The sequence below is a fragment of the Rattus rattus genome, chromosome 1 (assembly GCF_011064425.1).
Source record: "Rattus rattus isolate New Zealand chromosome 1, Rrattus_CSIRO_v1, whole genome shotgun sequence".
In the NCBI taxonomy this organism is placed as follows: Eukaryota; Metazoa; Chordata; class Mammalia; order Rodentia; family Muridae; genus Rattus; species Rattus rattus.
The window spans coordinates 156,970,891-156,996,328 of NC_046154.1; the positions used below are offsets into that span (position 1 = coordinate 156,970,891).

Here is a 25,438-nt window from a genome sequence, read left to right on the forward strand (position 1 = left end):
ACTTTGGACAAATGGACAGACCATAGCAGTGGTCGGAAATACTGTACGCCTGAAATAAACTGTATTTTTCTTTAAAAAAAAATGTAGTGTTAGGTCGTGTGGTGGCGGCGGCCATGGTGGGTTCAGATCTTTGTGGATTTGAGGCCAGGACTGGTCTGCAGAGCTAGTTCTAGGACAGCCAGGCCTACATACAAGAACGAAAACAAAAATAAACAAACCCCCAGAAAACAAAACAAAAAAAAAACCTTCAAACCAAAAAAACAAAAACCACTGTCTCAAAACTTACACACACAAAGAATGTACGGTTAGAATCCAGCTGCTGTGCAGACCATAATACCTTACGGCCGCCCCCTCCTTTTCATAGGTACCAGCAGACACCCCACCGAGGACACTGCTTAGTAATTTATACTAAGTTGTCAGGCTTGTGTTAACTACGTGGCGAGAGTCTCATCCATGGAAGCATCTCACTGGTCTATGAGTGGCGTCTGTCTTTTCTCAGTAGTTTCGGCTTGAAGAGTCTTTTATCAGACGACAGAACAGCAACACCGGCTTGCTTATGCCCTAGGCTCATTTCCTTGGGAAACCCTTAAAAGCACACATTTTATTCCGGTGTGTATGTGTGCGTGGCGCCCATCCACGCGCTTGTCATGCCGTGTGTGGAGGCCAGAGGGCAGCTTGCAGGAGTCAATTCTCTCCCCCCATCATGTGAAGCTGCTAGGCTTGGCTTTAACACACCGAGCCGTCTTACTACCCCTGAGATATTTCTATCTATTCTTTCACCCAAAGGTTGTGCCTGTCTTTTGTGGTGAGTGGTTTCCTGGAAGCAACACATAGATGGTTTCAGATGTTTGGTCCAATCTACCAGCTTGTGCCTTTGTTTGGGGTGCAGTTGACACTGAGAACACTGGAGTTATGAAAGGTGTGTGTTGATTCCTGCAATTTTGTTGATTTTGTTCCCCTCCTCCCTCTGTTGTGTAAATACTATTCTAGTGTGTTTTTTTTTTTTTTCCCCTGAACTTTGTGGCCCTCTTCAGTCTGAAGGATTCTATCGGGCATCTTTCAGAGAGTTGGCTCAGTGCTCCTGAATTCCTTTGTGCTATTTTTTTTTTTACCGTTGATAGTTTAAAGATTTATTCATTCATTTATTCTATATAAGTACACTGTAGCTGTCTTCAGACACACCAGAAGAGGGCATCAGATCGCATTACAGATGGTTGTGAGCCACCATGTGGTTGCTGGGAATTGAACTCAGGACCTCTGGAAGAGCAGTCGGGTGCTCTTAACCGCTGAGCCATCTCTCCAGCCCCTACCGTGGATAATTTAAAACATTTCCTTCTGTTATGACAGATAGCTTCGTTGAATACAGCAGCCTGGGTTGGCAGTTATAGGATTATCTTTTACAACTTGAAATTCATCACTGCACATCCTCGGGCTTTTACCCTTTCAGTTGAAGGAATAATAGCGTTTTTCTGATGGGCCTGCCTTTATATGCGAATGGCGTTTTTCTCCTGGAGCTCTCAACGTGGTGCCTGGACACAGAGCACACACCCCAGCTCTGTCTCCTCGCCAGTCTGCATTTTCCCACAACTCCTGGCTTCTCTCAGCGTGAGCTCTCCCACCTACTTCGATCTGAACGAACTCTGGCTCCTCAGCTGGGAATTTTAATCTTCAGAATCTGATCTAGTCGGCTTCAGCACTGCTACACTCTTTGTTTCCGGAAGCCTAGTCTCCACCCAGAACGTGGATGACTTGGGGGAGAACTTGAATTCTGATAGGCTGTGCAACTGGTGGGCAGAGGCTCAGAGCCTCTCGGTCCTGCACTGAAAAATACTGCCTGCTGCCCTCTAGCCTGCCGTACAGAGGACCTGCGGAGCCTGGGGAGAACGGGAGAGATTGTAAATTTTGGGTCTCAATACACCTTTGTCCTGGTTCAGATAGAAGGCATTGAATCCCTGCTTGCCTGGGCCTGTGACACTGGATTGACTCCAACTGCTTCGGGTTGGCGCCGCCCCCTCATTTTGGCTTCCTGCCCAGGCTGGGAGGCGGCCACCCGGCCTGGGAACCTGGGAAGGATTGGATCAGCCCACCTCATCGTCCTGCGCAGTCAGTAGCCGGGGACAAAAACATTAACAGAGAAGAGCGGAAGTCTCTGGGACTCCTGAGAAAAGGTGCCAGACTTGGGGACACGCGCAAGGCCCTGATTGAACAGTGGAAGCTCTGTCTACAGCGGGGGTGGCTCTGGAGGCCTGGGGATTTCCCAGTTACTCCGCTACTTCCCTGTGCAGTATAGACTGTAAACAGTTCCCATTGGTCTCTCTCTTGCCTGTTTTCTCTGTCTCTCCCCTGCACAGCCCTGGGTGCCCTCTTTCCTTGCCATGCTCTAGTCCTCTAAATCATTATCCTTGCCCATTGACCCCGGAGGTCCATCTCTATCCCCTGGGCCTCAGAATCTCATTTCTGGTCTATCTTGTAGGATGCTACAGCTGAGCCTGTCCTGGCTGGGCCGGGGGCCAGTGGCTGTCTCCCCATGGCAGCTTCTGCTGGTGGTTGGGACCTCCTTGTTTCTGGCTCGAATTCTGGCCTGGATCAGTGCTTTCTATGACAACTACTGCCGTCTCCGCTGCTTCCCTCAGCCCCCTTCACGGCACTGGTTTTGGGGTCACTTGAACTTGGTGAGTGTGGTAGCAGGTAGGTCTGGTGTGTCAGGATGAACGTTCTCAAAGGGTCGGGAAAGGCTCTTAGGAACCTGGGAGTCACGAGAGGGCCAAGGGCCCACAACAGCGGAGAGGTGAGGAGGCTGAATCAGTCCTTTTCTATTCACATACCCTGCAGATCTACAGGCCTCCCTATACCACCTTTGAGGCCCCCCCGCCCCCACTGCCAGCCCTCCACCCCCCCTTTCTTATTCCCAGTTAACTTTGGATCACGCTCTTATCAGAACTCATGTTTTGAGTCTTCCTGTCGTGTGTTCAGTCCTGTTCTGTTGTTAGATCCCCCTACCTCACCCCAGGACAGGTTGCAGAGAGCAGAGCCCGGCTACCCGTCACCTGTGCTCTCTTCCTTTTCTATCGTTGGATTTGAGGCTTTCTAGTAGAACGAATGGGGTATGCTCCTTTCCTAACCCATCTCCGTTGGCCTCAGGCCAGTGTCTGTACCTGTGTGGATCAGCTCTGATTCCTCCCACCGCAGGGATCCCGAATGGCAGAAGATGCCATCTCTCCTCTCCAAGTCTGTAGGCCCTGTCCTTTCTATTTCTTTAAAAATAAAATTTATTTATTTAGTTTTATGTGCGTCTTGCCAACATGTGCGCTTGTGCACCTGTTGCTCAGAGAGGTCAGAAGAAGGCATTGGATCCCCCCGGAACTGGAGCTACAGGTAGTTGTGAGCCACCCTGTAGGTCCTCGAAATCAAAACCAGGTCCTCTCCAAGATCACCAAATGCTCTCAACCTCTGGACCATCTCTCCAGCCCCGCCACTCCCTGTCCTTTCTTTTCTAGTTCTTCATCTTCAAAAGGTGTCAGAGGACTCCGCCATCTGAGTTAGGTCAGAGTTGAGCCCTCTGTTTTCCTCTGTGGTGTTGAGATGAAACACTGACTGTCTCCTGCTCCCTAGGAAATGAAGGGTTCCGTTACTAGGCCATTACTTTTCCTGTTTTTCTAGAGGGCGCCACCGTGGACTCTCCTATAATGGCTACATCTCCTTGTTCATATCCAGTACCCCTTGCTCCATGCCTATTGCCGGAGCCACATTTGATACTTTGGTGTCACCTATGAGGACTACATACAGTGGCCTGGATTCGAGTGCTGCTTTCTCTCCATAGCCTTCTGTTCTCCCAGCTTCCCTCTTGGCCTTCTCTCCTCTCAGGACCTCCTCCTCCTCTCTCCCAGCGCAGGAGCTTCCTTCCGATTACTCTGCATTAGGAAGGGTTTTCCAGATGAACAGGCCACGTGCATCTTACCATTGTTACCAGAATGGTGCACAGCCACGGCTGGGGAATTCAGTCATGGCTCTCTGGATGTTGGCAAGGCTGAAGACCCAGTAGCTACTCAGACCACAATGGATGCCTCAGCAGTTCTAACCTGTTGCTGAAGGCCTGGATGAATCGTGGAGAGTTTCTGATCTCCCATCGGAAGCTGAGTTCTGATGAAGAAGAGACACACTCACTGTCAGGAAGTGAAGGCCCAGGGCCCAGGCAGTAGGTTTGACCTCAGACTTCTTTATATCTTGGCTACCTGCCAGAAGGCAGCGCCCATCAACAGGGAGGGTCTTCTCTTCGGTTCATCTTTCCAGGAGGTTCCCTCACAAGATCACCCAGAGGAATTTCTCTTGGTTAATCCCAGATCCTGCCAAGTTGACAGTGAAGACCTGAAACCCACTTGTGGTCAACCTGACACACAGCTTTATCTCCCATGTCACGCTGAACCATCAAATGAAGATAATAATAGAGTTTCAACTCCACTTCACATGATCTAAGTATCACACAAAGGACTCTACTATTCCTTTCCCTAGAGTAGATGGCAGAGGCACTTGAGGAATGCCTAACCACTGATGTTATTCCAACCACTGTTCCGTTAGTTACATGGTAAAGCAATAGGAGAAAAGGAAACCCAAATATCTGTGCGCTTGTGCAAAGCATATCCTTAAAACAGAACAGAAACACTCAAGATAATAATCTTAGGTGGTTTATTTTTAAAAGGTTTATTTATTTATTTATTTATTTATTTATTTATTTATTTTTTATTAACTTGAGTATTTCTTATTTACATTTCGAGTGTTATTCCCTTCCCGGTTTCCGGGCAAACATCCCCTTCCCTCCCCCCTTCCTTATGGGTGTTCCCCTCCCCACCCTCCCCCCATTGCTGCCCTCCCCCGACAGTCTAGTTCACTGGGGGTTCAGTCTTAGCAGGACCCAGGGCTTCCCCTTCCACTGGTGCTCTTACTAGGATATTCATTTTATTTATTTATCTTATGTATGTGAGTACACTGTTGCCATCTCAGACACACCAGAGGAGGGCATCAGATCCCACTACAGATGGTTTTGAGCCACCATGTGGTTGCTGGGATTTGAACTCAGGACCTCTGGAAGAGCAGTCAGTGCTCTTAACCACTGAGCCATCTCTCCAGCCCTTAGCTGGTATTTTTAACTGCTTTCCTCAACTATGCATTCTGTATTACTTCTACCCTCAGCAAACATATCTTAAGGTCTTGGCTCTTTTTCTGGAAGGATGGACTTCATCCCTGATGATCTATTGTCATTCTTCCTAGATTGCATTGTTGGAGTTTCCTATTGATTTTAACCACAGAACATGGTAACAAGAAATGCCCTGAAAGGACTTCTGCACTCCATGGAGATGCAGTGTTTCATCTCAACACCACAGAGGAAAACAGAGGTCACAACTTTGACCTAACTCGGACAATGGAGACTTCTGACACACATTCTTCCTTCTATTGTAGAGAAGCAGGCCCACTTTTCCTCTGGGCATTTTGGATCAGTTACACCTGATAACATAATAACACATCTCTTAGCCTGTTGATTCAAGGGAATAAGGAACTCAACATGGCTGAAGGGAAGGCTTAGCTTCTGACTCAATGGAGTATTTAGTATATCTCTTGGCAGAAGCAGCTTCCCATTTGGAACCAAACCTTGTAAGTTAGTAGAAGATAAGTTTGTGAGAACAAGGAAGAAAAATTTTGCCAGTGGGTCCCTAGAGGTGATTAGGTATGGCACCATTCTCATTTCCACCCCTGGCTTAATTTTTGAACTGTAAATCCTGGTTTTAGGAGGATATCTGTACCATATATTGTACACAGATTCAGAGCATATCTAGCCTTCTGGAAAACTTGTTCAGCTATGAGTTATTTCCACCTATTGACACAGTAGATGTCCTTTTAAAAGGCCATTCCACTCTTTCGAGCCATCTGCTTCAGGATGGTGGGAGATGGTTAGACCACCGAATTCCACAAACATGAACCCACTACCTCACTTCAGTGGCCGTGAAATGAGTTCCTTCATTAGCTCAAAATTACGTGAGATGCCATGATGGTGGATAAAGAATTCTTTAAATGGATAGGTGATCATTTTGTCAGAGGCGTTACATGCAGGAAAAGGCACATTCATAATTAGACTATTTCAGTAGGGAAAATGCACATCCATTCCACGATGGGAGTGGTCTAAGGTAGTCAACCTTAGTAACTGCCTCGGGTCACTGGCTGGTCTCCCCGGGAAATGGTTCCATATTGGAGGCTCAGTGTTTTTCTCTGTTAGTGGAATGGTAGCCATAAGTAGATGGGCCTCGGTGAGTGGAAGCCTGTGTTTTTGAGCCTATGTATAACTTCCATCATTGTCTCCTTGGCCACTTTGGTCATAGATCCACAGGTCAATGTCAGGGATAGCTGGGAAAAGATATTAACTATAATCCATAGTACAGATACCCTATCTACTTGATTACTGAAGTAAGTCTACCTCTGCTGAGATCACATGGGACACAGTTTTTTAATAACACTCTTTTTAGGCAACCTGCCATACAGCCAAACCATTTGACGCAAGAAACAGCATATAGTCACAGGTTTGATCATCTCCTTTCCCAAGCTAAAACATGACTCTACACACTTGTAGTGTCCTTCACTAGTGTCCTTTAGGGTTGTTGGAGAAAAGCTATAAAGTTGCACCTGTCCTTTTTTGGGTGGTGCCTGTGTAGCATGTGGAAACATTTATAAATGCCTAGTCTTCTGTTTAGCAGATCATAGGGCACACTTCATAAGACTGTAGGTGCATGCTTAGGAACAGAAGGTGTTGTAGCAGGAGTAGGAACCATAGGTATTTTGGAATCTTTAGTAATTTGCTGTGCTTTCATTACCTGTGTAGACTTGGTTCCATACATATATACATATACATATACGCATACACATACACATACATATGTGTGTATGTGCATACATTTATATAAGTACACACATATACATGCACGCACACACACACAGACAAACAAACACACATTCCAGACCTCTTGTTATATGGAACAGAAACCACGGGTTCTTTAAGAGTGTTGTGTGCCTTTTCACCTTGTACTCCATTTCTGGGACCTGCTGAGACTTGAGTCTGGTGGTGAAGGTAGAGCCCAGTTGGCATCAGAGTTGTCTTGCTTGGCATCTCTTTCAGGAAGGCCATTCTTGGTTTCATAGACAAACAGTATTAACTTTTTCAGACAAAGGTGGAGAGGGAAATAGTTCAGGGAGTGGGGTTGGGTGTACATTTGCTATTAAATGTGGGGTGACATCTTCCTTGGCAAAACAATTTTGAGAGTTCTGTTCTCTCAGGTCTTCTGTGCACCTCCATCCCAAGTTACAGGACCTTACTCTTTACCAAACTGTGTGCTCCCATTAATCGTTGATGCGCTTTGACATAAAGTTACATCGTAAGCCATTCAGTCTTATGACAAGGGCTTGTGTTTGGCTTTCAGAATCTTCAGGCCTATGGTTGCTCAAGATAAGATTCTCTCTTAGGGGCCAGGTGCTCATGTCTTTAATCCCAGCACTCAAGAGGCAGAAGCAGGTGGATTTCTATGAGTTTGAGGCTAGCCTGGTCTACAGAGTGCTCAACACGCTGCTAGACAAGGAAGGCTACATGGAGAAACCCTGTCTTGAAACAAACAAACAAACAAACAAACAAACAAACGAACCAAAAAACCGAAACAAGAAGAACCACAAGAAAAAGAACAACAGATTCTCTCCTAGGACACACTTCCAAGCTTTTAGATAATCTGTGTAGAACTGGAGCTGGAAAGTTAAACTCATTTAATTTTTATTTGCTATTTTATCCAGAAACATTGAACCCAACCAGCCAGCATCATTAGATTATTTACTTCCCAGACATGTTAAAAAGTTTTAAATAGAGAATCATTACCTCTCTTGCTCTTCACAGTGGGTGAAATCAGGAATATTGAGTGCATTAATTTTGCATAGTTTTCAAGCAGTTCACCCCATTGGTTATTAGTGTTTTCTAGACCACCAAGCCTTCATTAATGGTAGTAGTTATTTTCTGTCTCTGTGATAAAACAGCATGGCTAAAAGCAACTTAAGGAAAGTTCCAGGGGAAGTAGCATCCATCATAGTGGGGAAGGCATGATAGGAGGAGCAGGGACCAAAATGCTCACATTACATCCATAACTAGGGAGGAAGGGAGGAAAAGTTCTATAACTTCCTACTGGTGATCTAGTGTTCCAAGAAATGAACTTTGGTTTTGTCAAATTGCAGAGTTAGTGTCAGATTCCAATAACCCACTAAACAGAAATATCCTTATAATTCTCTTTCCTTAGAACCACTCCTGGCAGCACAATTTGCATTAGTCAGGGTTCTCTATAGGAACAGACTCAATACAAAGTATTTATATTCTAAAAGGAACTTACTGGGATGACTTCCAAGTAGTTGGAGCTGGGTAGGTCAACAATGGCTGTCCAGCTCCTACATTGGCCATGCCATCCGTTCCCTCCTATTCACACTTCCCTTCGCATCTGGGGATAACGCTGTAGGTGTCTTGAAGCATCCTTTGCTTCACAGCTGCAGAGAAACTTAACCAGTGATGGGTTACAATTTGCTGAGTTCACACTGAGTTCACATGAGTGGTGAGGAGAACAGATATTGGAAGAACTGGATGCAAAGAATCTGATAAAGACATACAGAGAGGCATGCAGAGGGAGGGGTCAGAGGAAGAGAGGGAGAGCAGGAGAGATAAGGACAGAGAATGATAGAGAGAAACAAATGGGACAGATAATTTGTGCTGAAATAGATACATAGATACACTCATACATTTATTTAATATCTAACATATTTTGCCTCTATCATTTATTTATTATGTATCCCTGTGGCATTTACTTAACTACTAAGTATAACATTTATAAATCATTTGTATATTCATATTATTCATCAATCATCTGTCTATCCATCCATCCATCCATCCACCCACCCATCCATCCATCCATCCATCCATCCATCCATCCATCCATCCATCCACCCACCCATCCATCCACCCATCATCCACCCACCCATCCATCCATCCATCCATCCATCCATCCATCCATCCATCCATCCATCCATCCACCCATCTATCCATCCATCCATCCATCCACCCACCCACCCATCCATCCATCCATCCATCCATCCATCCATCCATCCATCCTTCCAGGAAATAGAGGTTGGAGAGATGGCTCAGTGGTTAAGATCACTTGCTGCTCTTAAAAGAACCTGGCTTCAGAGCCTAGCACCCACACCAGGAAACTGACAACTGACTACCTGGACTTCCAGGGGACCCAACACTTTCTTCTGTCCTCCATGAGCATCTGCATAAAATGTATAGACACACACATATACAAATAATACATCAATAAATCTTAAAAAAAAAACCCAGAGATAGGAGAATAGGCCTCAAAGAGATGTGTAAATAGATACATTAATATAGAAGTGATGTGCATAGTTTAATCCACATTGATTCGGCAAGAGCCGTAAATGAATGAGCCAATTAGAAGCGATGGAGTGGTGTGGGATTTGATTGGCGAGAGAGTGGGAGCCTAGAGCCACCCTCTCAGGATGAACCTCAACCTTCTCCATCTGCAGGTCAAGAACAATGAAGAAGGCCTGCAGTTGTTGGCTGAAATGAGCCACCAGTTCCAGGATATCCACCTCTGTTGGATTGGGATCTTCTACCCCATCCTGAGGCTTATCCACCCCAAGTTTATTGGCCCCATACTCCAGGCCCCAGGTACTTCTCCAAGGATCACTGTCCGTTCCCTTCCTTTTCTCTCAGCTCTCCCTATCCCTGCCGCTGCCACTAACCTGACTGACCCTGGACAAAGTCTGTTCAATGTGAACGGTGGAAACTCAACCTGGTATGGTCTTAGCGAAGAAAAAGAAATCTACTGGTGTGGGGCATAGCTTTGTGGTGAGGCATTTGTCTGCCACATACAAGGCTACATTTCTGGGCTCTGAAAAAAAAATTAAAGAAATCTGCAGGCAGAAAAATCCAGGGAGAAGATTCTTCAAGCACAGCTGGAGTCATTCTCTTGTTTCCGCCCTCCTCTGCGGTGGCTTCACTGTCACGTAGGGAAATTCCCTCTGGCTCTAGTCCTCTCTGACCTTGGCCTCGTTTGGATGATAGGACAGATTCTTCACCCACCACGGTGACTTGATTGTCTCCTAATATTTTCGACATAGAATGACAGACAACCAGTACATAAAATCAGAATTCAGTCTTAAACAGAAGCAAAGTAAAAATGGACACATGTGTCTTCATAGCTCCTTCTTAAGTGAAAGCAAAAGGCTAGGAGATGGAAGTCATTTGTGTACTTAAGGTACGGTCTTTATTTTGTGATCCTTGGCAAAACATCTCTGGTAATGAACTAGGTAATGACAAAAATGTGGAGATCTGCTGGGTGTAGCGTGTGCTCCCTAAAAGCTAGCAGTACAGAGGCAGAGGCAGGTAGATTTCCGTGCATTCAAGGCCAGCTTCTTCTTTCACCTCTCTGTGACCCCTGATTGTCCTTGCTCACGGCAGCTGCGGTGGCTCCCAAGGAAATGATTTTCTATGGCTTCCTGAAGCCCTGGCTGGGTGAGTACCTCAAGGGCAGGGTCAAGAGATACCCTTTTGGGCCTGGGGAAGGTGCCACCCTTGCCCACTGCCATCCCTGCCCTCCCAGGGGATGGGCTGTTGGTGAGTGCTGGTGAGAAATGGAGCCGCCAACGTCGCCTGCTGACACCTGCGTTCCACTTCGACATCCTGAAGCCCTATGTGAAAAACTTTAACAAGAGTGTGAACATCATGCATGTAAGTTTGTGTGTATGTGTGTTTGTACGGGGTAATTTCTTTTTAACATTACAATTACACATGTGGATATAAAATTATAAATAAAAATATAAAATTACATATATATATGTATATATATTTGAGATAGGTTTTTTTGAGACAAGGTGTTTCTGTGTAGCCCTGGCTGTCCTGGAACTCACCCTGTAGACCAGGCTAGCCTCAAACTCATAGAGATTTGTCTGCCTCTGCCTTCTGAGTGCTAGGATTAAAGGCATTCGCCACCAGTGCCTGGATAAATATTTGTGAGATATATATGAGTTTTGCTTGCATGTATGACTATATTTAGTGGTAACCTGGCTCTCTCTCTCCCATATATATATATATATATATATATATATATATATATATATATATATATATATATTGTTGTTGTATGTGTATTGGAGTTTTGCCTGTGTATATGACTATGTGCTTGTAGAATACAGAAGAAGGCATTGGACCTCCTGTAACTGGAGTTAAAGACAGCTGTGAGTCACTGTGTAGGTAATGAGAACAAGTGCCCCCTCTATAGCCCAATATGGAGTGATTTCTGTAGCCATATACCATTTAACATTTATTGAGTACCTACTATAAAACAGAAATACTATGCCATTTCCACGATCTAGGTTGTCTGTTGTAATTTTCACACTGCCATGAGGAGAAATGGCTATGACAGTTACATTATGGATGATGAAACTGGGGGCTCTAGAGGTCAGGGAGCCCATCCAAATCCACCAGCCATAGGAGAGTGTGAATGGTGGAGCAGCCACTGAGGTGTGGCTTCTGGGGCAGCAGATGAGGTCAAATGATGCTGCAGGATACTTGATCCCCCAAGACTGTGAGCTGGAAAAACCTCGTGGTGTGGTTCAGCCCTAGCATATACTTTTTATCCAAGAGATTTTGGTTTATTGTAAACAAGGAGTTGTAGGGCGTGGCCCAACCTTAGCATACGCCTTTAACCCAAGAGTAAACAAGAGATAAAATAAAGTCAACAATAGGTCAATAGGTCAATAGGCAGAGCAAGCAACCAGCTGAGAGAGAGAGAGAGTGAACATAAGGAAGTAGAAAGGAGGGACATTGGGTTGAAGGGTATTTTAAGACCATGTGGAAGAAGGCCTGTTTTTCCTTCTGGATGTAGGAAAGTTCAGCTGGGTGCTTTCTCTGCCTGTCTGAGCTAGCTAATAGTGTCTGGCTCCTGAATCTTCATTGGTAAAATTGAATGGCTGGGATTTTTGTTTTTAGAACAACAAAATGAATTGTTGCTGAAGGTTTACCAAGTGGGAACTAGTAGAGGGAAATGCTCTGACCAAAGAGCCTACAGAAGTTAGACTTGAACTCACAGTTTCCCTAGTGTCTTCTTTGACCTAAGTCTGGCCTATTCTGGAAGTAGGTGCCTGGGGCACAGGCCCCAGTGGGGTGTGTATGTGGTGTGTGTGTGTGTGTGTGTGTGTGTGTGTGTGTGTGTGTGTGTGTTTGTGTATCTACCCTGGTGTTTGGAGTTGTCCAGAAGCTCAGGAGCCAAGGCCTAGTTCTGCTCCCTTCTCTGGCCAGGCCAAGTGGCAGCGTCTGACCGCCAAGGGCAGTGCCCGTCTGGACATGTTTGAACACATCAGCCTGATGACCTTGGACAGTCTGCAGAAATGTGTCTTCAGCTTCGACAGCAACTGTCAGGAGTGAGTCACAGTCTTTGCTTGGGAACCTGAGCGTGGATGAAAGGAGCAGGAGGTTGGGAAGGTGTGGGTCCCTTACCCCACCGGTCATAGCGCACCAGCACCAGCCGTCTCAGGATGCTAAGCAGCAGGGGATGAGGGTCTTCAGCTGTGGGGAGTATGGCTGGTGTGAATGATCTGGGAGACTGTTTCAGAGGACAGCTCATTGATTGAGATGGTGGGCCTAGCTTATAGAGCTCAAGTCAGGGTGCAGGGAGGAGAGAAGACCAGGGAGGAGGCCGTAGCAGGGGCAGGGACCTTCCAATCATATCAGCCAGATAGACAGACTGCAGGTCACATGACTTCTGAGAAGCCAGTTCTCTGCCTGAGAAACAGAAGTTAAAATGGCTTTATCATGATATAGTCTTTGTCTCTATGGAGTTTAGGTAGGCCCAAGCCTGATTTGGGTAGGGAGCAGCCCTACTCCTGCTGTGCTCTTTGAGAGATGTCTGGGGTGTGGGCAACACTCTACCATCCCTTATCTGGCTTGGGAATCCACAGGGAGGGAGGTCTGGCCAGAGAGAACAGAAGGGACTCCCTGGAGGAGGCGGGTCATAACTGGTATTGAAAGACAGGGAACAGAGGGGGAGAGGGAGGTTTGCTTGGCTGGATCCCTTTCTAGATAAATGCTGGGCCTGGAACTCTGGATGGAACTTCTCTGAGGTTTCACGTGTGTCACATTCCTTCTCTCTGGCCTGCGCTGTAGGTCTCCCAGTGAATACATAGCTGCTATTCAGGAGCTCAGCTCCCTCATAGTGAAACGGCATCACCAGCCCTTCCTGTACATGGACTTCCTGTATTACCTCACTGCTAATGGGCGGCGCTTCCGCAAGGCCTGCGACCTGGTGCACAACTTCACGGATGCCGTCATCAGGGAGAGACGTCGCACCCTCTCCAGCCAAAGTGTTGACGAGTTCCTGAAGTCTAAGACTAAGTCTAAGACTTTGGACTTCATCGATGTGCTCTTGCTGGCCAAGGTGGGCTCCTGTGAACTGAGACCTTAACCAAGAACGCTGACATTAAATGTCAGATAGACGTTAGACTTGATCAAGAGGAAGCAATAGATGGTGTTTACAGTCACTGAGGACAGGGTACAGAGACTTTTAGAGGTGACTGTTGGACACTGTATAAAGGAACAAACAACCTCAAACGATTGAGGAAGAAACTGCAGGGCAGGCTGTGGAGTGGAGAGGGAAGATGTCCTGTGTGCCCAGTGGGTATCAGAGCCTGTCTCAGACTCGGAACGAGTTGACAGTTCTAGTTTTTGTCTCCAGGATGAACGTGGAAAGGAGCTGTCAGATGAGGACATCCGGGCAGAGGCTGACACCTTCATGTTTGGAGGTGAGGGCCCCTGTGTAGGGTTACAGTGAGGGCAAGAGTCTCTCAATTCCAATTAGGTATTGTGTGGAGACACTGGACTTCCAGTCTACATAGCCACTGCTTTGCTTGGGGACATGGATGCCCAAGGACTGTTTACTCTGGGCTGCTAAAACAGCCCAGACACCCAGACTTTCCTGTGTGTCTCCCAGGCCATGACACCACAGCCAGCGCACTCTCCTGGATCCTGTACAACCTGGCGAGGCACCCGGAGCACCAGGAGCGCTGCCGGCAGGAGGTGCGGGAGCTGCTGAGGGACCGAGAGCCTGAGGAGATTGAATGGTGAGTCCGGTGCCCAGAATATAGGTGTGAGCTGGCATGGTAGTTGGTATTTTTGATTTATTTATTTGTTTATTTATCTATCTGCTTGTGTGTGTGTGTGTGTGTGTGTGTGTGTGTGTGTGTGTGTGTGTGTGTCTGATTGGGGGTGTGTATGTGCCAAGTACACATGTGGAGGTCAGAGGACCTTTCAGGCATTGGCTCTCTCTTTCTACCATGTGGGTTCTAGGGACTGGATTTGGCTTGTCAGAATCAGCAGCAGGTCTCACGTGAGGAGTCACCCGCCTGGCCCTGCTTTTGATACTTTTGGTGTAGTTATTAGTTCAAGCTGGCCCTGAACTCACCTCCTGGGATTACCTGACAAGCTAGAGGATTGTTTCTTATGTACTGGCTGACCCTCGAGAATACCTAGATCATATCCTCTGGCTACTTTTCTCTTGGGTTATGTAGCCTTTGTTTGTATGATTTACACACACACACACACACACACACACACACACACACACACACACACATGGTAACAGACAGACAGGATCCTAGAGATCTGTGAATGACTTTTTTGAACACTATTGTGGTCCGTGGTGTCTTAACAGACAGAAAGATTCTCCATTTTTGTGAATGGCATACTGCCCCTTTCTTCTGGTCTCTAAGTTCAAGCCTCTGGAATTTGAAGAGTTTCTGGTTGTCTGTCACAAAGATGTTGCTTCTGGCATTCTATTTGGATGCAGTTGGCTTTTTAATTCTCCTTAATCCGTCTGGTACGGAGTGGGGCGGATGGAGAGTTGGCAGATGGGCACAGAATTGCAGTCGTCAGTGGTGCTACCCCCGCCAGCTCAGTTGTGGTTAGCAATACATGTGACATTTATCCTCATCGCAGGACATGGCAAATCCTGGAAATGGTAGATGTAATAACGAACTTTATCGTCCAGGTTTTTTTTTTTTTATAGATATGGAAATTCTAGTCAGAGCAGATGGACATTTATTTTTAACGTATTCACTTTCAAAAAGATTGGCTTTAATTCCTGTCTCTGTGCGGGTGTGTACACACACACAGTGTCCTAGAAAGCCAAAAGGTGTCAGATCCCCTGGAGCTGGAGTAACAGCTGGTTATGAGCTGCTCTCTGTGGGTGCTAGGAAGTGAAATGGGGTCCTCTGGAGAGTGGTGAGCACTCCTGCTAATCTTGTTAAGACAGTGTCCCTAAGCTGAGGCTGGCCTTCAACTCAACGACAGCCTACGCTGCTCGTGAAGTGTCGATCCTCCTGCTCCACCTTCTGAGTCCCGAGTGCCTCCATTTAGTTTCTAACGGTTTCTCACGAAAATAAATGAAAACGGTTAAAGAGATCCTCTTTGCGTTTGGTAACGGTATCTTTTGATAAGTATGGGTTTTAAAGAAATATTTCTAAAATATTAATATCAAGTTAATTTCTCCAGTATTTTTTTTTTTTTTTATTTTCTAATGGTTTACTCTTTGATTCAGAGTTAAGCATGGTGGCTCACTCCTGTTCTCTCTACATTCATGAGGTGGAGGCATTAAGGATCAGTTCAAAACCATCCTGGCACAGGGCAGAAGGCAAGGGTCAGGGGGTCAGGGTTGGGGGCAGAGGAAGGGGCAGAGGTAGTGAGCAGGGGGGGCAGGGGCAGGGGCAGGGGCAGGGCAGGGGCAGGGGCAGGGTGGGACTGGGGGTAGGGGCTGGGGCAGGGGTCAGGGGTCCAGGGGTCAGGGGCAGGGGCAGGGGCAGAGGCAGAGGCAGGGGCTGGGGCAGGGGCAGGGGCAGGGGCAGGGGCAGGGGCAGGGGCAGGGGCAGGTGGAGCTCTAAGCTCCTGACCAGCCCGGTTTACATGGAGTTCTGGACTAGCTAAAGCTACATAGTGACACATTATGTCAAAGCAAAGTAAATTCCATAAAACATGGCTGGGGTGATTGCTGATAGCAAAAAGACTTCAGTTTGAGTGTCCAGAATCCATGTAAAAGTCTACGCCAGCACTGGAACACAGGGGAATGGGATCGTGGTGGCCAGCCAGTCTAACCAAAATACATGTTCAGTGAGAGACACAGTCTCAAAATAGAAAATATAGAGGGATAGAGAAAGATGCGCACGGTGAACCCTGGCTTACACAACACACACACACACACAAATAAAAATAATAAACAAATTTATTTGATTCATATTAAATTAAATTAAATTTGGTTTTGGATTCATAGTCACAGAGAAACAAGTGAAGCTGGCCAGTACTCTCTCTCTGCGTGTGCGTGTGCGTGTGCGTGTGCGTGTGCGTGTGTGTGTGTGTGTGTGTGTGTGTGTGTGTGCATGAAGTCTATGGCATGTGTGGAGGTTAGAAGACAACTCTTGGGTAGGAGTTGGTTCTCTCTTAACACCTTGTGTGGTCTGGCTACTGAATTCAGGTCATCAAAAATGGGTGCTAGCCCTCTAATGACAAGCATTCTAGCAGGCTAGGACTTTGTTTTTGCACCCTGGATAATTACATGGTGGTTTCTTAGGGACGACCTTGCCCAGCTGCCCTTCCTGACCATGTGCATCAAGGAGAGTCTGCGACTGCACCCCCCAGTCACCGTCATCTCCCGATGCTGCACCCAAGACGTTGTGCTTCCAGACGGCCGGGTCATCCCAAAAGGTGTGGACAGTATGGGGAGGTGGCTCCTGCTGGGCCCCAGGGGCAGCACTGACTTCTTTTCTTGTCCAAAAGGAAACGACTGTATCATCAGCATCTTTGGGGTTCATCACAACCCTTCAGTCTGGCCAGACCCTGAGGTGCGACCCTACCCACTCTCTAATTCTGGAACCCGGGGAAGGGGTGTGGAAAACCAGAGCGCTCACTCTTCTGTCTCCGTATCCATCTTCACTGGGACTGGCTGGGTGTGCACAGAGACCTGAGCCAACAGCCTTGTCTTGGTTGATCTTCAGGTCTATGACCCCTTCCGCTTCGACTCAGAAAACCCACAGAAGAGGTCTCCTCTGGCTTTTATTCCCTTTTCTGCCGGGCCGAGGTGAGGCGAAAGCCCTTGGGATAACTGAGGGGACAGGGGAAGTTGGGATGGTTGGTTCTGGGTCTCCTTCCCGCCCTCTACTCAGGAAATAGGTCTAGAGAGCCGGGGCTGGAGGTGAAAGGCGAGGGCCCTATGGTCAGAGCTCTTCTGGTCCTGATCTGTCTTGGGCACTGAGTTTGAGAGAGCGTTGGGAGTGGTAACACAACACTTGGATTCCCCAGGATCATCAGCGCACCTTCGGCCTCTCGGGCTGGCGTGGCACGACAGGGACTAGTTCAGTTCAAACCTTGGGGGCTGGTTAGGTCTCAGTAAAGTCAGAGTCCCCACCCTGTTCTCCCGCAGGAACTGCATAGGACAGACTTTCGCTATGAACGAGATGAAGGTGGCGGTGGCGCTGACGCTGCTGCGCTTCCGACTCCAGCCAGATGACAAGGAGCCGCGCCGGAAGCCGGAGCTGATCCTGCGCGCGGAGGGCGGACTGTGGCTGCGGGTGGAGCCGCTGAGCACAGGCTCTCAGTAACCCCATCTAATGGCCCGGTCACTCTCCTCTGCATATACCAGAAAAAGCGGACCCTCACCGAGAGCCGGCAGGCGGCGCTGCAGAACAACAGACTCTGGGAGCCTGTGTAGGGCTGATGTCTGAGTCCAAGAGCCTTTCCAGGTGACCCACAGGGCCCACAGACTGATGAGAGTTGCACCCAAGCTCAAGAAAGGCCTTTATTCTTTTGGCCATAGGGAGGCACCATAGATCTTTAAGCAGGAGAGATATAAGGTTTACTGGCAGATTTGAGGCAGTTTACTTCTTTCTTTTGTTTTTGAGGCAGGGTCTCAGCTTTCAGTGGATACAGCAGGCTGGCCTTTAACTTGCAGCAAATCTCTGGCCTGACCACTCGAGTGGCAATTAGAGAGTGGGCCACTGTGCCTGTCATATCTGAAGGTATTTTTTATTAGAATGATGGGAAGTTTCCCAGGAGAGAAGTCTGGGAGCTCTTCAAAATGATGTTAAATGATGTCCAAGGCTTGTGATGTCCAAGACCATTGAGGCAGCTTAAATTTAAAATGACATCACATTGCAGACTCCCTGCGTGGTGATGTCCTTTCAGGTTCCCACTTGTTCTTCCTTGGGCTGGGGAGGTGGCTCAGTGGGGAGACAGGAGGATCCCAGGGCCTCAGTGGCCAGCCAGTCCTGCTGAATCAGAGCTCCATGTTGTTAGAGACACTGTCTCAGGAAATAAGGTGGATAGTGATGACTGAAGACACCTGAATAAACCTCTGGCCTCCTCATGAGCATCACTGATCACTGTCTGTGAAACACACACACACACACACACACACACACACACACACACGCACACACACCATTCTTGTGTCTCTTCTAGGATTTGATTTCCCTCCTCCAGCCAGGAAGGAATTAAAACCGTTTCATGAGTTAAAGACTGGTCTTGGCTATGTTGAAAATTTGAGGCCAGCATTGTGAGACCTTGTCTCAAAACGTAAAAACCAGAGTTTTATGTATCTTTGGCTTGAGACATGACTTTAGATGGGCTGGAGAGATGGCTCAGAGGTTAAGAGCACTGCCTGCTCTTCCAGAGGTCCTGAGTTCAATTCCCAGCAACCACATGGTGGCTCACAGGCATCAGTAAAAAATGGGACCTGATGCCCTCTTCCGGTGTGTTTGAAGACATCTACACTGTACTCACATACATAAGAAGTAAATCTAAAAAAAGAAAAAAGAGAAATGATTTAAGAGCAAAAATGTTTGACTTTTAAAAAATTTTCTAGTGTTCTGTTCTTATCTATAGAGTGTCTTTGGGTTTTTGGGAAATCCTCCACCTGTGAGCTAAAAACCTTCCTGGTTCTTAGGTTTTCTGTGGTGTGTGTGTGTGTGTGTGTGTGTGTGTGTGTGTGTGTGTGTGTGTGTGTGTGTGTGTGAGAGAGAGAGAGAGAGAGAGAGAGAACGAGAACTCATGAGGGGTTGACAGCAGTGAGTCCCTTGACTTTGTGACAGAAAACTGAAATATCACAGCTGGTGTCTCTATAGTCATTCTGTCATGAACCAAGTGTCAAACATGCTCTTTGCTGCCCATGGGTGGGTTAAGGAATATTGTGAGCGAAGCCCTCTGTTAAGTGTAGGGATTTGCTTATAAATGTAGGAATGTACACTTTGGGCAGGGTTCAGCAGGGCTGGATTTCTGTACCTTAGTCACTGTTCCCTAGGGTAGCTCCTCTCAGAAGGAAGGGGCCATTTTTCAAGATGGCTGACTCTCAGGACGAACTGTCCTTTGAGATAGACTCTCCACAGGGCTGCTTGTCCTTCCCTTTACCATGTATGCTGGGCCAAGGGTGTGTACTCCAGGGGGTACAAAAGGACATTGTACTTTATGAAATAAACTCCACTATCCAAGAAGTTATGGATATTGTATAAAGTGAAAGAGAGTGGGACTAGACCACGTTCCTCAATCAGGCAGCATCCGTCATGGAAAGAGAACCAAAATCTCTCTGTGTGTGTCTCTCTCCCCCTTCTCTGTGTCTCTCCCCTTCTTCCTCACTCTCTCCCTCTAACTCATTCCCTCTGTTTGTGTGCCCAGAGGGTGGGGGCAGTTGTGAGCCACCTGATGACCCTGCTGGGAATCAGACTAGTATCCTCATATACTCTTAACCTCTGAGCCAACCCCAGAACCCCATTTTCTAATTTTCTTTTTTCCCATATAAAATTTTCTAGTATTTATTTCTCCAGAGAGTTCTGATGTGATTTCAAGTACTTAACTCATCAATCGTTTTGTATATGTCTGAGAGTGTTTGTGCATGCCTGCAGGTGTGCATGTGTGCATGTGTGCGTGTGTGCATGTGTAGGTCAGAGGACAATCTGAATTGATCCCCACTGTTCTTCTGACTTTAAGGCAGGTTCTTTTAGCTTCTTCTGGTCTTGGGCATCTAGAGCCATGGCTCTCAACCCGTGGGTGGTTACCCATTTGGCAGATGCCCAAGACCGTTGGAAAACACATATATTTACATTATGATTCATAACAGTAGCACATTTACAGTTATGAAGTAGCAATAGAATAATTTCATCATTGGGGACATCAGAATTTGAGGGACTGGATTAAAGCGTCACAGCCTTAGGAAGGTTGAGAACCAGTCCTCCAGAGATTCTCCTGTCTCCGCGTCCCATCTATCATCAGGGGTACAATGGGGGTTACAAACCTTTCACCTTTGTCCTACAAGCTATAATTTTGAACTAAAGCAAAATGTGTTTATTCCGTTTCTAAACTTGACATCAGTTGAAATGATCCCACCCGTCCCAAGTTCACAGTTTCCTAAGACACGTGAGGGGAGCCCTTCATCGTGAGGTCTTAGAAGCAACAAACGATGAAGTAAAAACCCACATGCACTAAAGTATTTCTAATGTGCATAAGGCAGCATAAAATCCCAGTCCAAGAGAGAGTAATGCGGGCATAGAAAGGAAAAATAGGAAAAGAAAAACTAAACATAAGACTGAAATTACAACAACACCCTTGTAGCTTCATATCCAGCATCTGGGGCTCTTGAAGGAATCATCAATGCTCCAGCAGCCTTTGGGAGCCTTGTCCCCTCTCCTGCTTCTTGCAACAAAGAGGTCCTTTTGCGGGGTTTGCTCCCACTTTGTGTCTGAAGGATTTCATGGTAGATACCTCATTCTCCTGGCATCTCCTATTGCACTGGGATCTCCTTGTCCACTAAGATTCAAATTCTCAACACTATTCAGCACCTGTCAAGGCTGTCCTGAGCCACCTTGCCCAGCTTCAGTGGCTTCTGGTAGGGTAGTGCAAGCATTCAAGTCTCCCAGTGCTCTCCTATCTTTCATGCTCGCAAAAGCAGTGGTGTATGACATTGTTGACAGCTCCTTTAGAGTTGATCATAAGATAATGATTCCCTCGGTGCCCATTTTGCAGAAGGGAATCACTTCAGCCACATTCTCAGTTCAGATGTCCTCTTTTTGAATATATATTTATACTATTTAAGCTGAAGCCCTCAGTGGCTGGGGTCTTGCCTTCAAGGCACCTGCCCTACTGTTCCAATCAGGATAGGAGATTTCTCTTTAATGGGTTAATCTTAGCATGACAGCTGTTTTTTTCCTCAATCTACCCGCCCCCACCTTGATTGTACCTTCAAACTCTCTCACATTGCTTTCTGTGCATACTAAATATTGTCATGTCTTCCTGTTCTGCTCAGTGCACTTTCACAGGAGACCCAGGCAAGAGGACTGAGCAGTAACTATAGCAGAGCCTGAAAAGATCCCACCCTCAGGTTTCTGCTGCCAATCAAATCAGCCCATGACTTGAGTCCAGTCTCATTTAAGTTCTCAGCACAGGAGCATAATGAAGCCAATGGATGTCGTGTGGCCGAGTTATTAGAGGAGTCCTGTTCCCCTCAGAAATTTTACTAAGCACATCTTCATCATCCATATTTCCATCAGGATTGAGGTGCTCTGAATTATAAACTCATGCACAGAGTATGGTGATAACTTACATTAGTCACGGTCATATAAATGAAAATCTCACATGTTGTTGTGCAATTATAAAAAAATGCTGTCTTTTACCCCCACTAGATCCGGCATTGCAGTGCCCCAAAATATCTGCTAGAAACACACATCCCAACTCTGTGGCGGCCCAGTGTCTCAGCCGCCACACTCTCTCTTACACTTAAATCTGCACATGACAGAACACACAACACAATAACCGCTGATCCAATTGAGAAGATATAATTGTCCACCTAAACATACAAAACCTTGTATGCATCCATCCCTTAAGAATATTCACAGCAACCTGTAAATACACAGTGGAAGCTCAACGTCAGCCTCCATGTTGTCTCCATGGATTCCCAGCCATCTCCCCCAGTCTTCAGTCTCCTTCTGTTCCAGTCTCCCCCTCTTCCATCAAGCTTTTCTCCCGCCCATCCTTCCTTCTCATCCAATGACAGGCCTCATTTCATCTTGTCCCTGCCTCCCCTGTATGACACTCACAAGGCTACCTTCTTCCTCTCTTCTTGCTATCAGAGTCAAGCACACATTCTGGCATAGTTCCTGATACATACTTCCTGACTGCATGTGATCAAGCACAGCCTGTGTAACTGGGGCAGCAGACCTCGTTTACAGAAGTCAACGCATGTGGTTTGTTACCTCACACTAACAACAGCTGTAGAGAGAATCTCCTGTGTACTGTGTGCACACAACCCCTGCCAGTAAAACAGCTGTCGGCCTATTAGCTTCTACAGGAAATAGGAGGTGGGAGTTCCAGTAGGGAGAGAGGAATTCTGGGATAGAGTCAGGTGCAAGAAAAGATTTCACCCTGGACTTGGAGGAGACAGAAATATGAAACTGAGGAGTGGTAACCAACCCTGCGTCATGCATAGAACAAAATAAATGAGTCATGTAAGTTACCAGCTGCTCGCGGAATGAAAAAAAAGCATATGGCTTAAGCATTTCTTCATAATTAAGTCTCAGAGCCATTACTTTGGGACCTGGTCCATGAGTTTACACGCAGCCTCCAGGATTTTAGGAAGTTTTCTATCCCTGGGCAAGTAGGGCTTACATGTTACAGGCCTTTTTGTTTTATACGTTTCTTAAGCCACTTAATCTTTAAACAGACTATTAGTCACCACGGGAAGAATGTTGTATCAGATCTGCTTACAGTATTTCTAGGGATTTTCTGACCCGGAATTTCAAACTTTCCCACATCCCTTTAGCAAATCAGCCCCAAGTTCCTCCTAACCACACGGTCAGGTTATCACAGCAATGACCTCACTCCTCATACAAACTTTCTCCTTTAGTTACCTATCTCTTCTCAGTGAGAAAATAACTGGGAAAATAAGCCCAGAAAGGAAGGGATTCCTTTGGCTTACAGTTGAAGGGTCCCTTCTACCATGGTGGGAAAGTTGTAGTGGCAGGGGCATGAGGCAGCTGCTCATGTGAGATCTTAAGTGAGGAAGGAAAGAGACTCGTGGGTGGTAATTCAGGTCATTTTCTGATTTTGCTTACCCAGGGAACACAGTCCAGGATGATGTTGCCCACATTCAGGGTGGGTCTTTGCTCTCAGTTCAGACTTTCTGAAGGACTCTTGCAGACACTCCCAGAAGTCAGCTTCCAATGCAGATTGTAGGTCCATCGAGACGGCAGTGATGACTGATCAGTGTGACTGTCAGTGAGCCTCAGACAGAGGAGACTCTCGCTCCAGTCCTGTGGACACCCACCACCCCACGAACACACGGGACTCAGTCTTGATGTAAGAACAAGAGGTTTTCTTTGGGATACCAATGCACTGGGTCTCGACACGGTCCTCACGCAGGAGGGATGTGAGGAGCGTCAAACAACAGAAATGTACAGCTTAAATAGTCATTTAAGATTACACAGTTTCATTAGCTCAGCTATTTCGGTGCCAAGGATAACTAGGCAGATGTTTCTTGTCCTGGAATTCCTGGGATAAGGCCATAACCATATCAACGCAGCTATGTCAGTACCAAGGACGTCTGACTTGATATATGTTTTCTTATCCTGGGGTTCCCAGGACAAGGGCCAAGGATATCTGTCTTGGCAGATGTTTCTCTTCTGCAGTTCCTAGGACAAGGCTATAGCTATGTCAGCACAGCTGCATTCAGTACCAAGGACATCTCACTTCTATAGAGGTCAGTTAGCTTCCCAGAGATGTTCCCTGTCTTGTAATTGCCCTGCAGTAAATATGTTCTATACCCTCTGTTCTAGAGCGTGGGTAGGAATGTGCTTTCTGTACTTTCTGGTCTATTGTCTAACATCTAGGGGCTAAGCAAGGGCCAGCTTAAAAGATTCTCATTCTTAAGAAATGGCTGCACTAATATCAAATGGTGATCTTTCATTTCCCCATTTTCTTTTGTGCCAAGTTCTAATCATGGAACTTCTGAATCTATGTCCTCTAGGGCAAGAGCTTGGTACTGTTGTCTCAGCACTAATAATTGTACAGCGCTAATTCTCTCTCTAATAAAAGTCACCAGCCTATTTAATATATATGGTCCAAAGGTTAGAAGTAACAAAAGAATTATTATGGGTCTCATTAGGGTAGGAACTAGGGTAGTCAACCAAGGGGATTGAGTGAACCAGTCTTCAAACTATCCTCAATTTCTCTCTCTCTCTCTCTCTCTCTCTCTCTCTCTCTCTCTCTCTCTCTGTCTCGTGGCTAGTCTCTCCCTCAGCTTGGCCACTGAATCTTTAATCACTCCTGAATGGTCTATATAGAAACAGCATTCTTCTTCTTTTAGGGCTGCACACAAACCTCCTTGCTGTGAGAACAGGAGGTCTAGGCCGTGTCTATTTTTTAGAACCACCTCAGACAGGCTGGTCAATGATTCTTGTAACTTAGACACAGAGTTCTCTAGGGCCTGGATATCTTCATCTATGGCCATTCTGAGCTGACTGTAATGGGAAGCTTGGGTGGCTAGCGCCGCAGTCCCAGTGCCGATGCTTGTGGCGACTCCCAGTCCCAAGAGTACAGCCAGGGTCATACTGACAGGTTCTCTCTTAAACCTCCGGTAGCCTGTAAGATATTTTTTAAGAATGAACTCTTCAGGATGATAAATTAACCGGGACACTAACTGTACAAGGACACAAAACGAGGTGTTTTGACTTAACACAGCCAGAGAAACACAAGGAGTCAAACCTGAATTACAGGCCCACCACCCTTCTGATGGGGCTGGCAGATATCCATGATTAAGCCTGAACAACTGGGTGGTGTTACACAGGCTCTGGTGGGAAGCCGGGACCATACCCATGCAGGTCCCTTTCCCTGATACTGCAGAGGTTATTAACCGAGGGCCTTTCTGTCTCCAACGATACTTATTGTCAGAACTTTTTAAAGATACATTTGAGTTAGCAAGTCCTACTGCCTCGTAATAGGGGGGTGTTGTTTCATAACATAACCAACAGGACTGGTTATGCCTCTGCCTCCAGGTTGCTGGCATTTAACAAGGCTAGGGTAAGTATGTTCATTAGTTGATCTACAGTACGTGGAGGAGAGGTGGATAGAGGCATTGTAAGTGTCTCAGTCCCTGCAGGGGTCCCTGTCACAGGATCCGGGGGCACTGTAGGTTTGGGCTGAGGTTTGAGAGGATGCAGAATAAGATTGGGCCCAATGGGGACGGAAACAGGAGCCTTTATCTCAAGGCGAATGGAGAATGTGAATCCTTTATCATAACCAGTCATATAAAAGTTCAATCCCCACAACTTC

At 46.6% G+C, this 25,438-nt stretch overlaps 1 protein-coding gene across 1 annotated transcript; it reads left to right on the forward strand.

Moving 5' to 3' along the window:
* Positions 1–1,768: 1,768 nt before the first annotated feature.
* Positions 1,769–18,494, forward strand: LOC116906870 (cytochrome P450 4F6-like). Its single transcript, XM_032909781.1, has 13 exons — positions 1,769–2,168; positions 2,474–2,672; positions 9,610–9,754; positions 10,547–10,600; positions 10,689–10,816; positions 12,386–12,507; positions 13,250–13,520; positions 13,818–13,884; positions 14,073–14,202; positions 16,701–16,834; positions 16,907–16,971; positions 17,125–17,207; positions 17,550–18,494. Exons 2-13 carry the CDS (start codon positions 2,475–2,477, stop codon positions 17,725–17,727), a joined length of 1,575 nt encoding a protein of 524 aa, XP_032765672.1. The 5' UTR covers positions 1,769–2,168; position 2,474; the 3' UTR covers positions 17,728–18,494.
* The last annotated feature ends 6,944 nt before the right edge of the window (positions 18,495–25,438 follow it).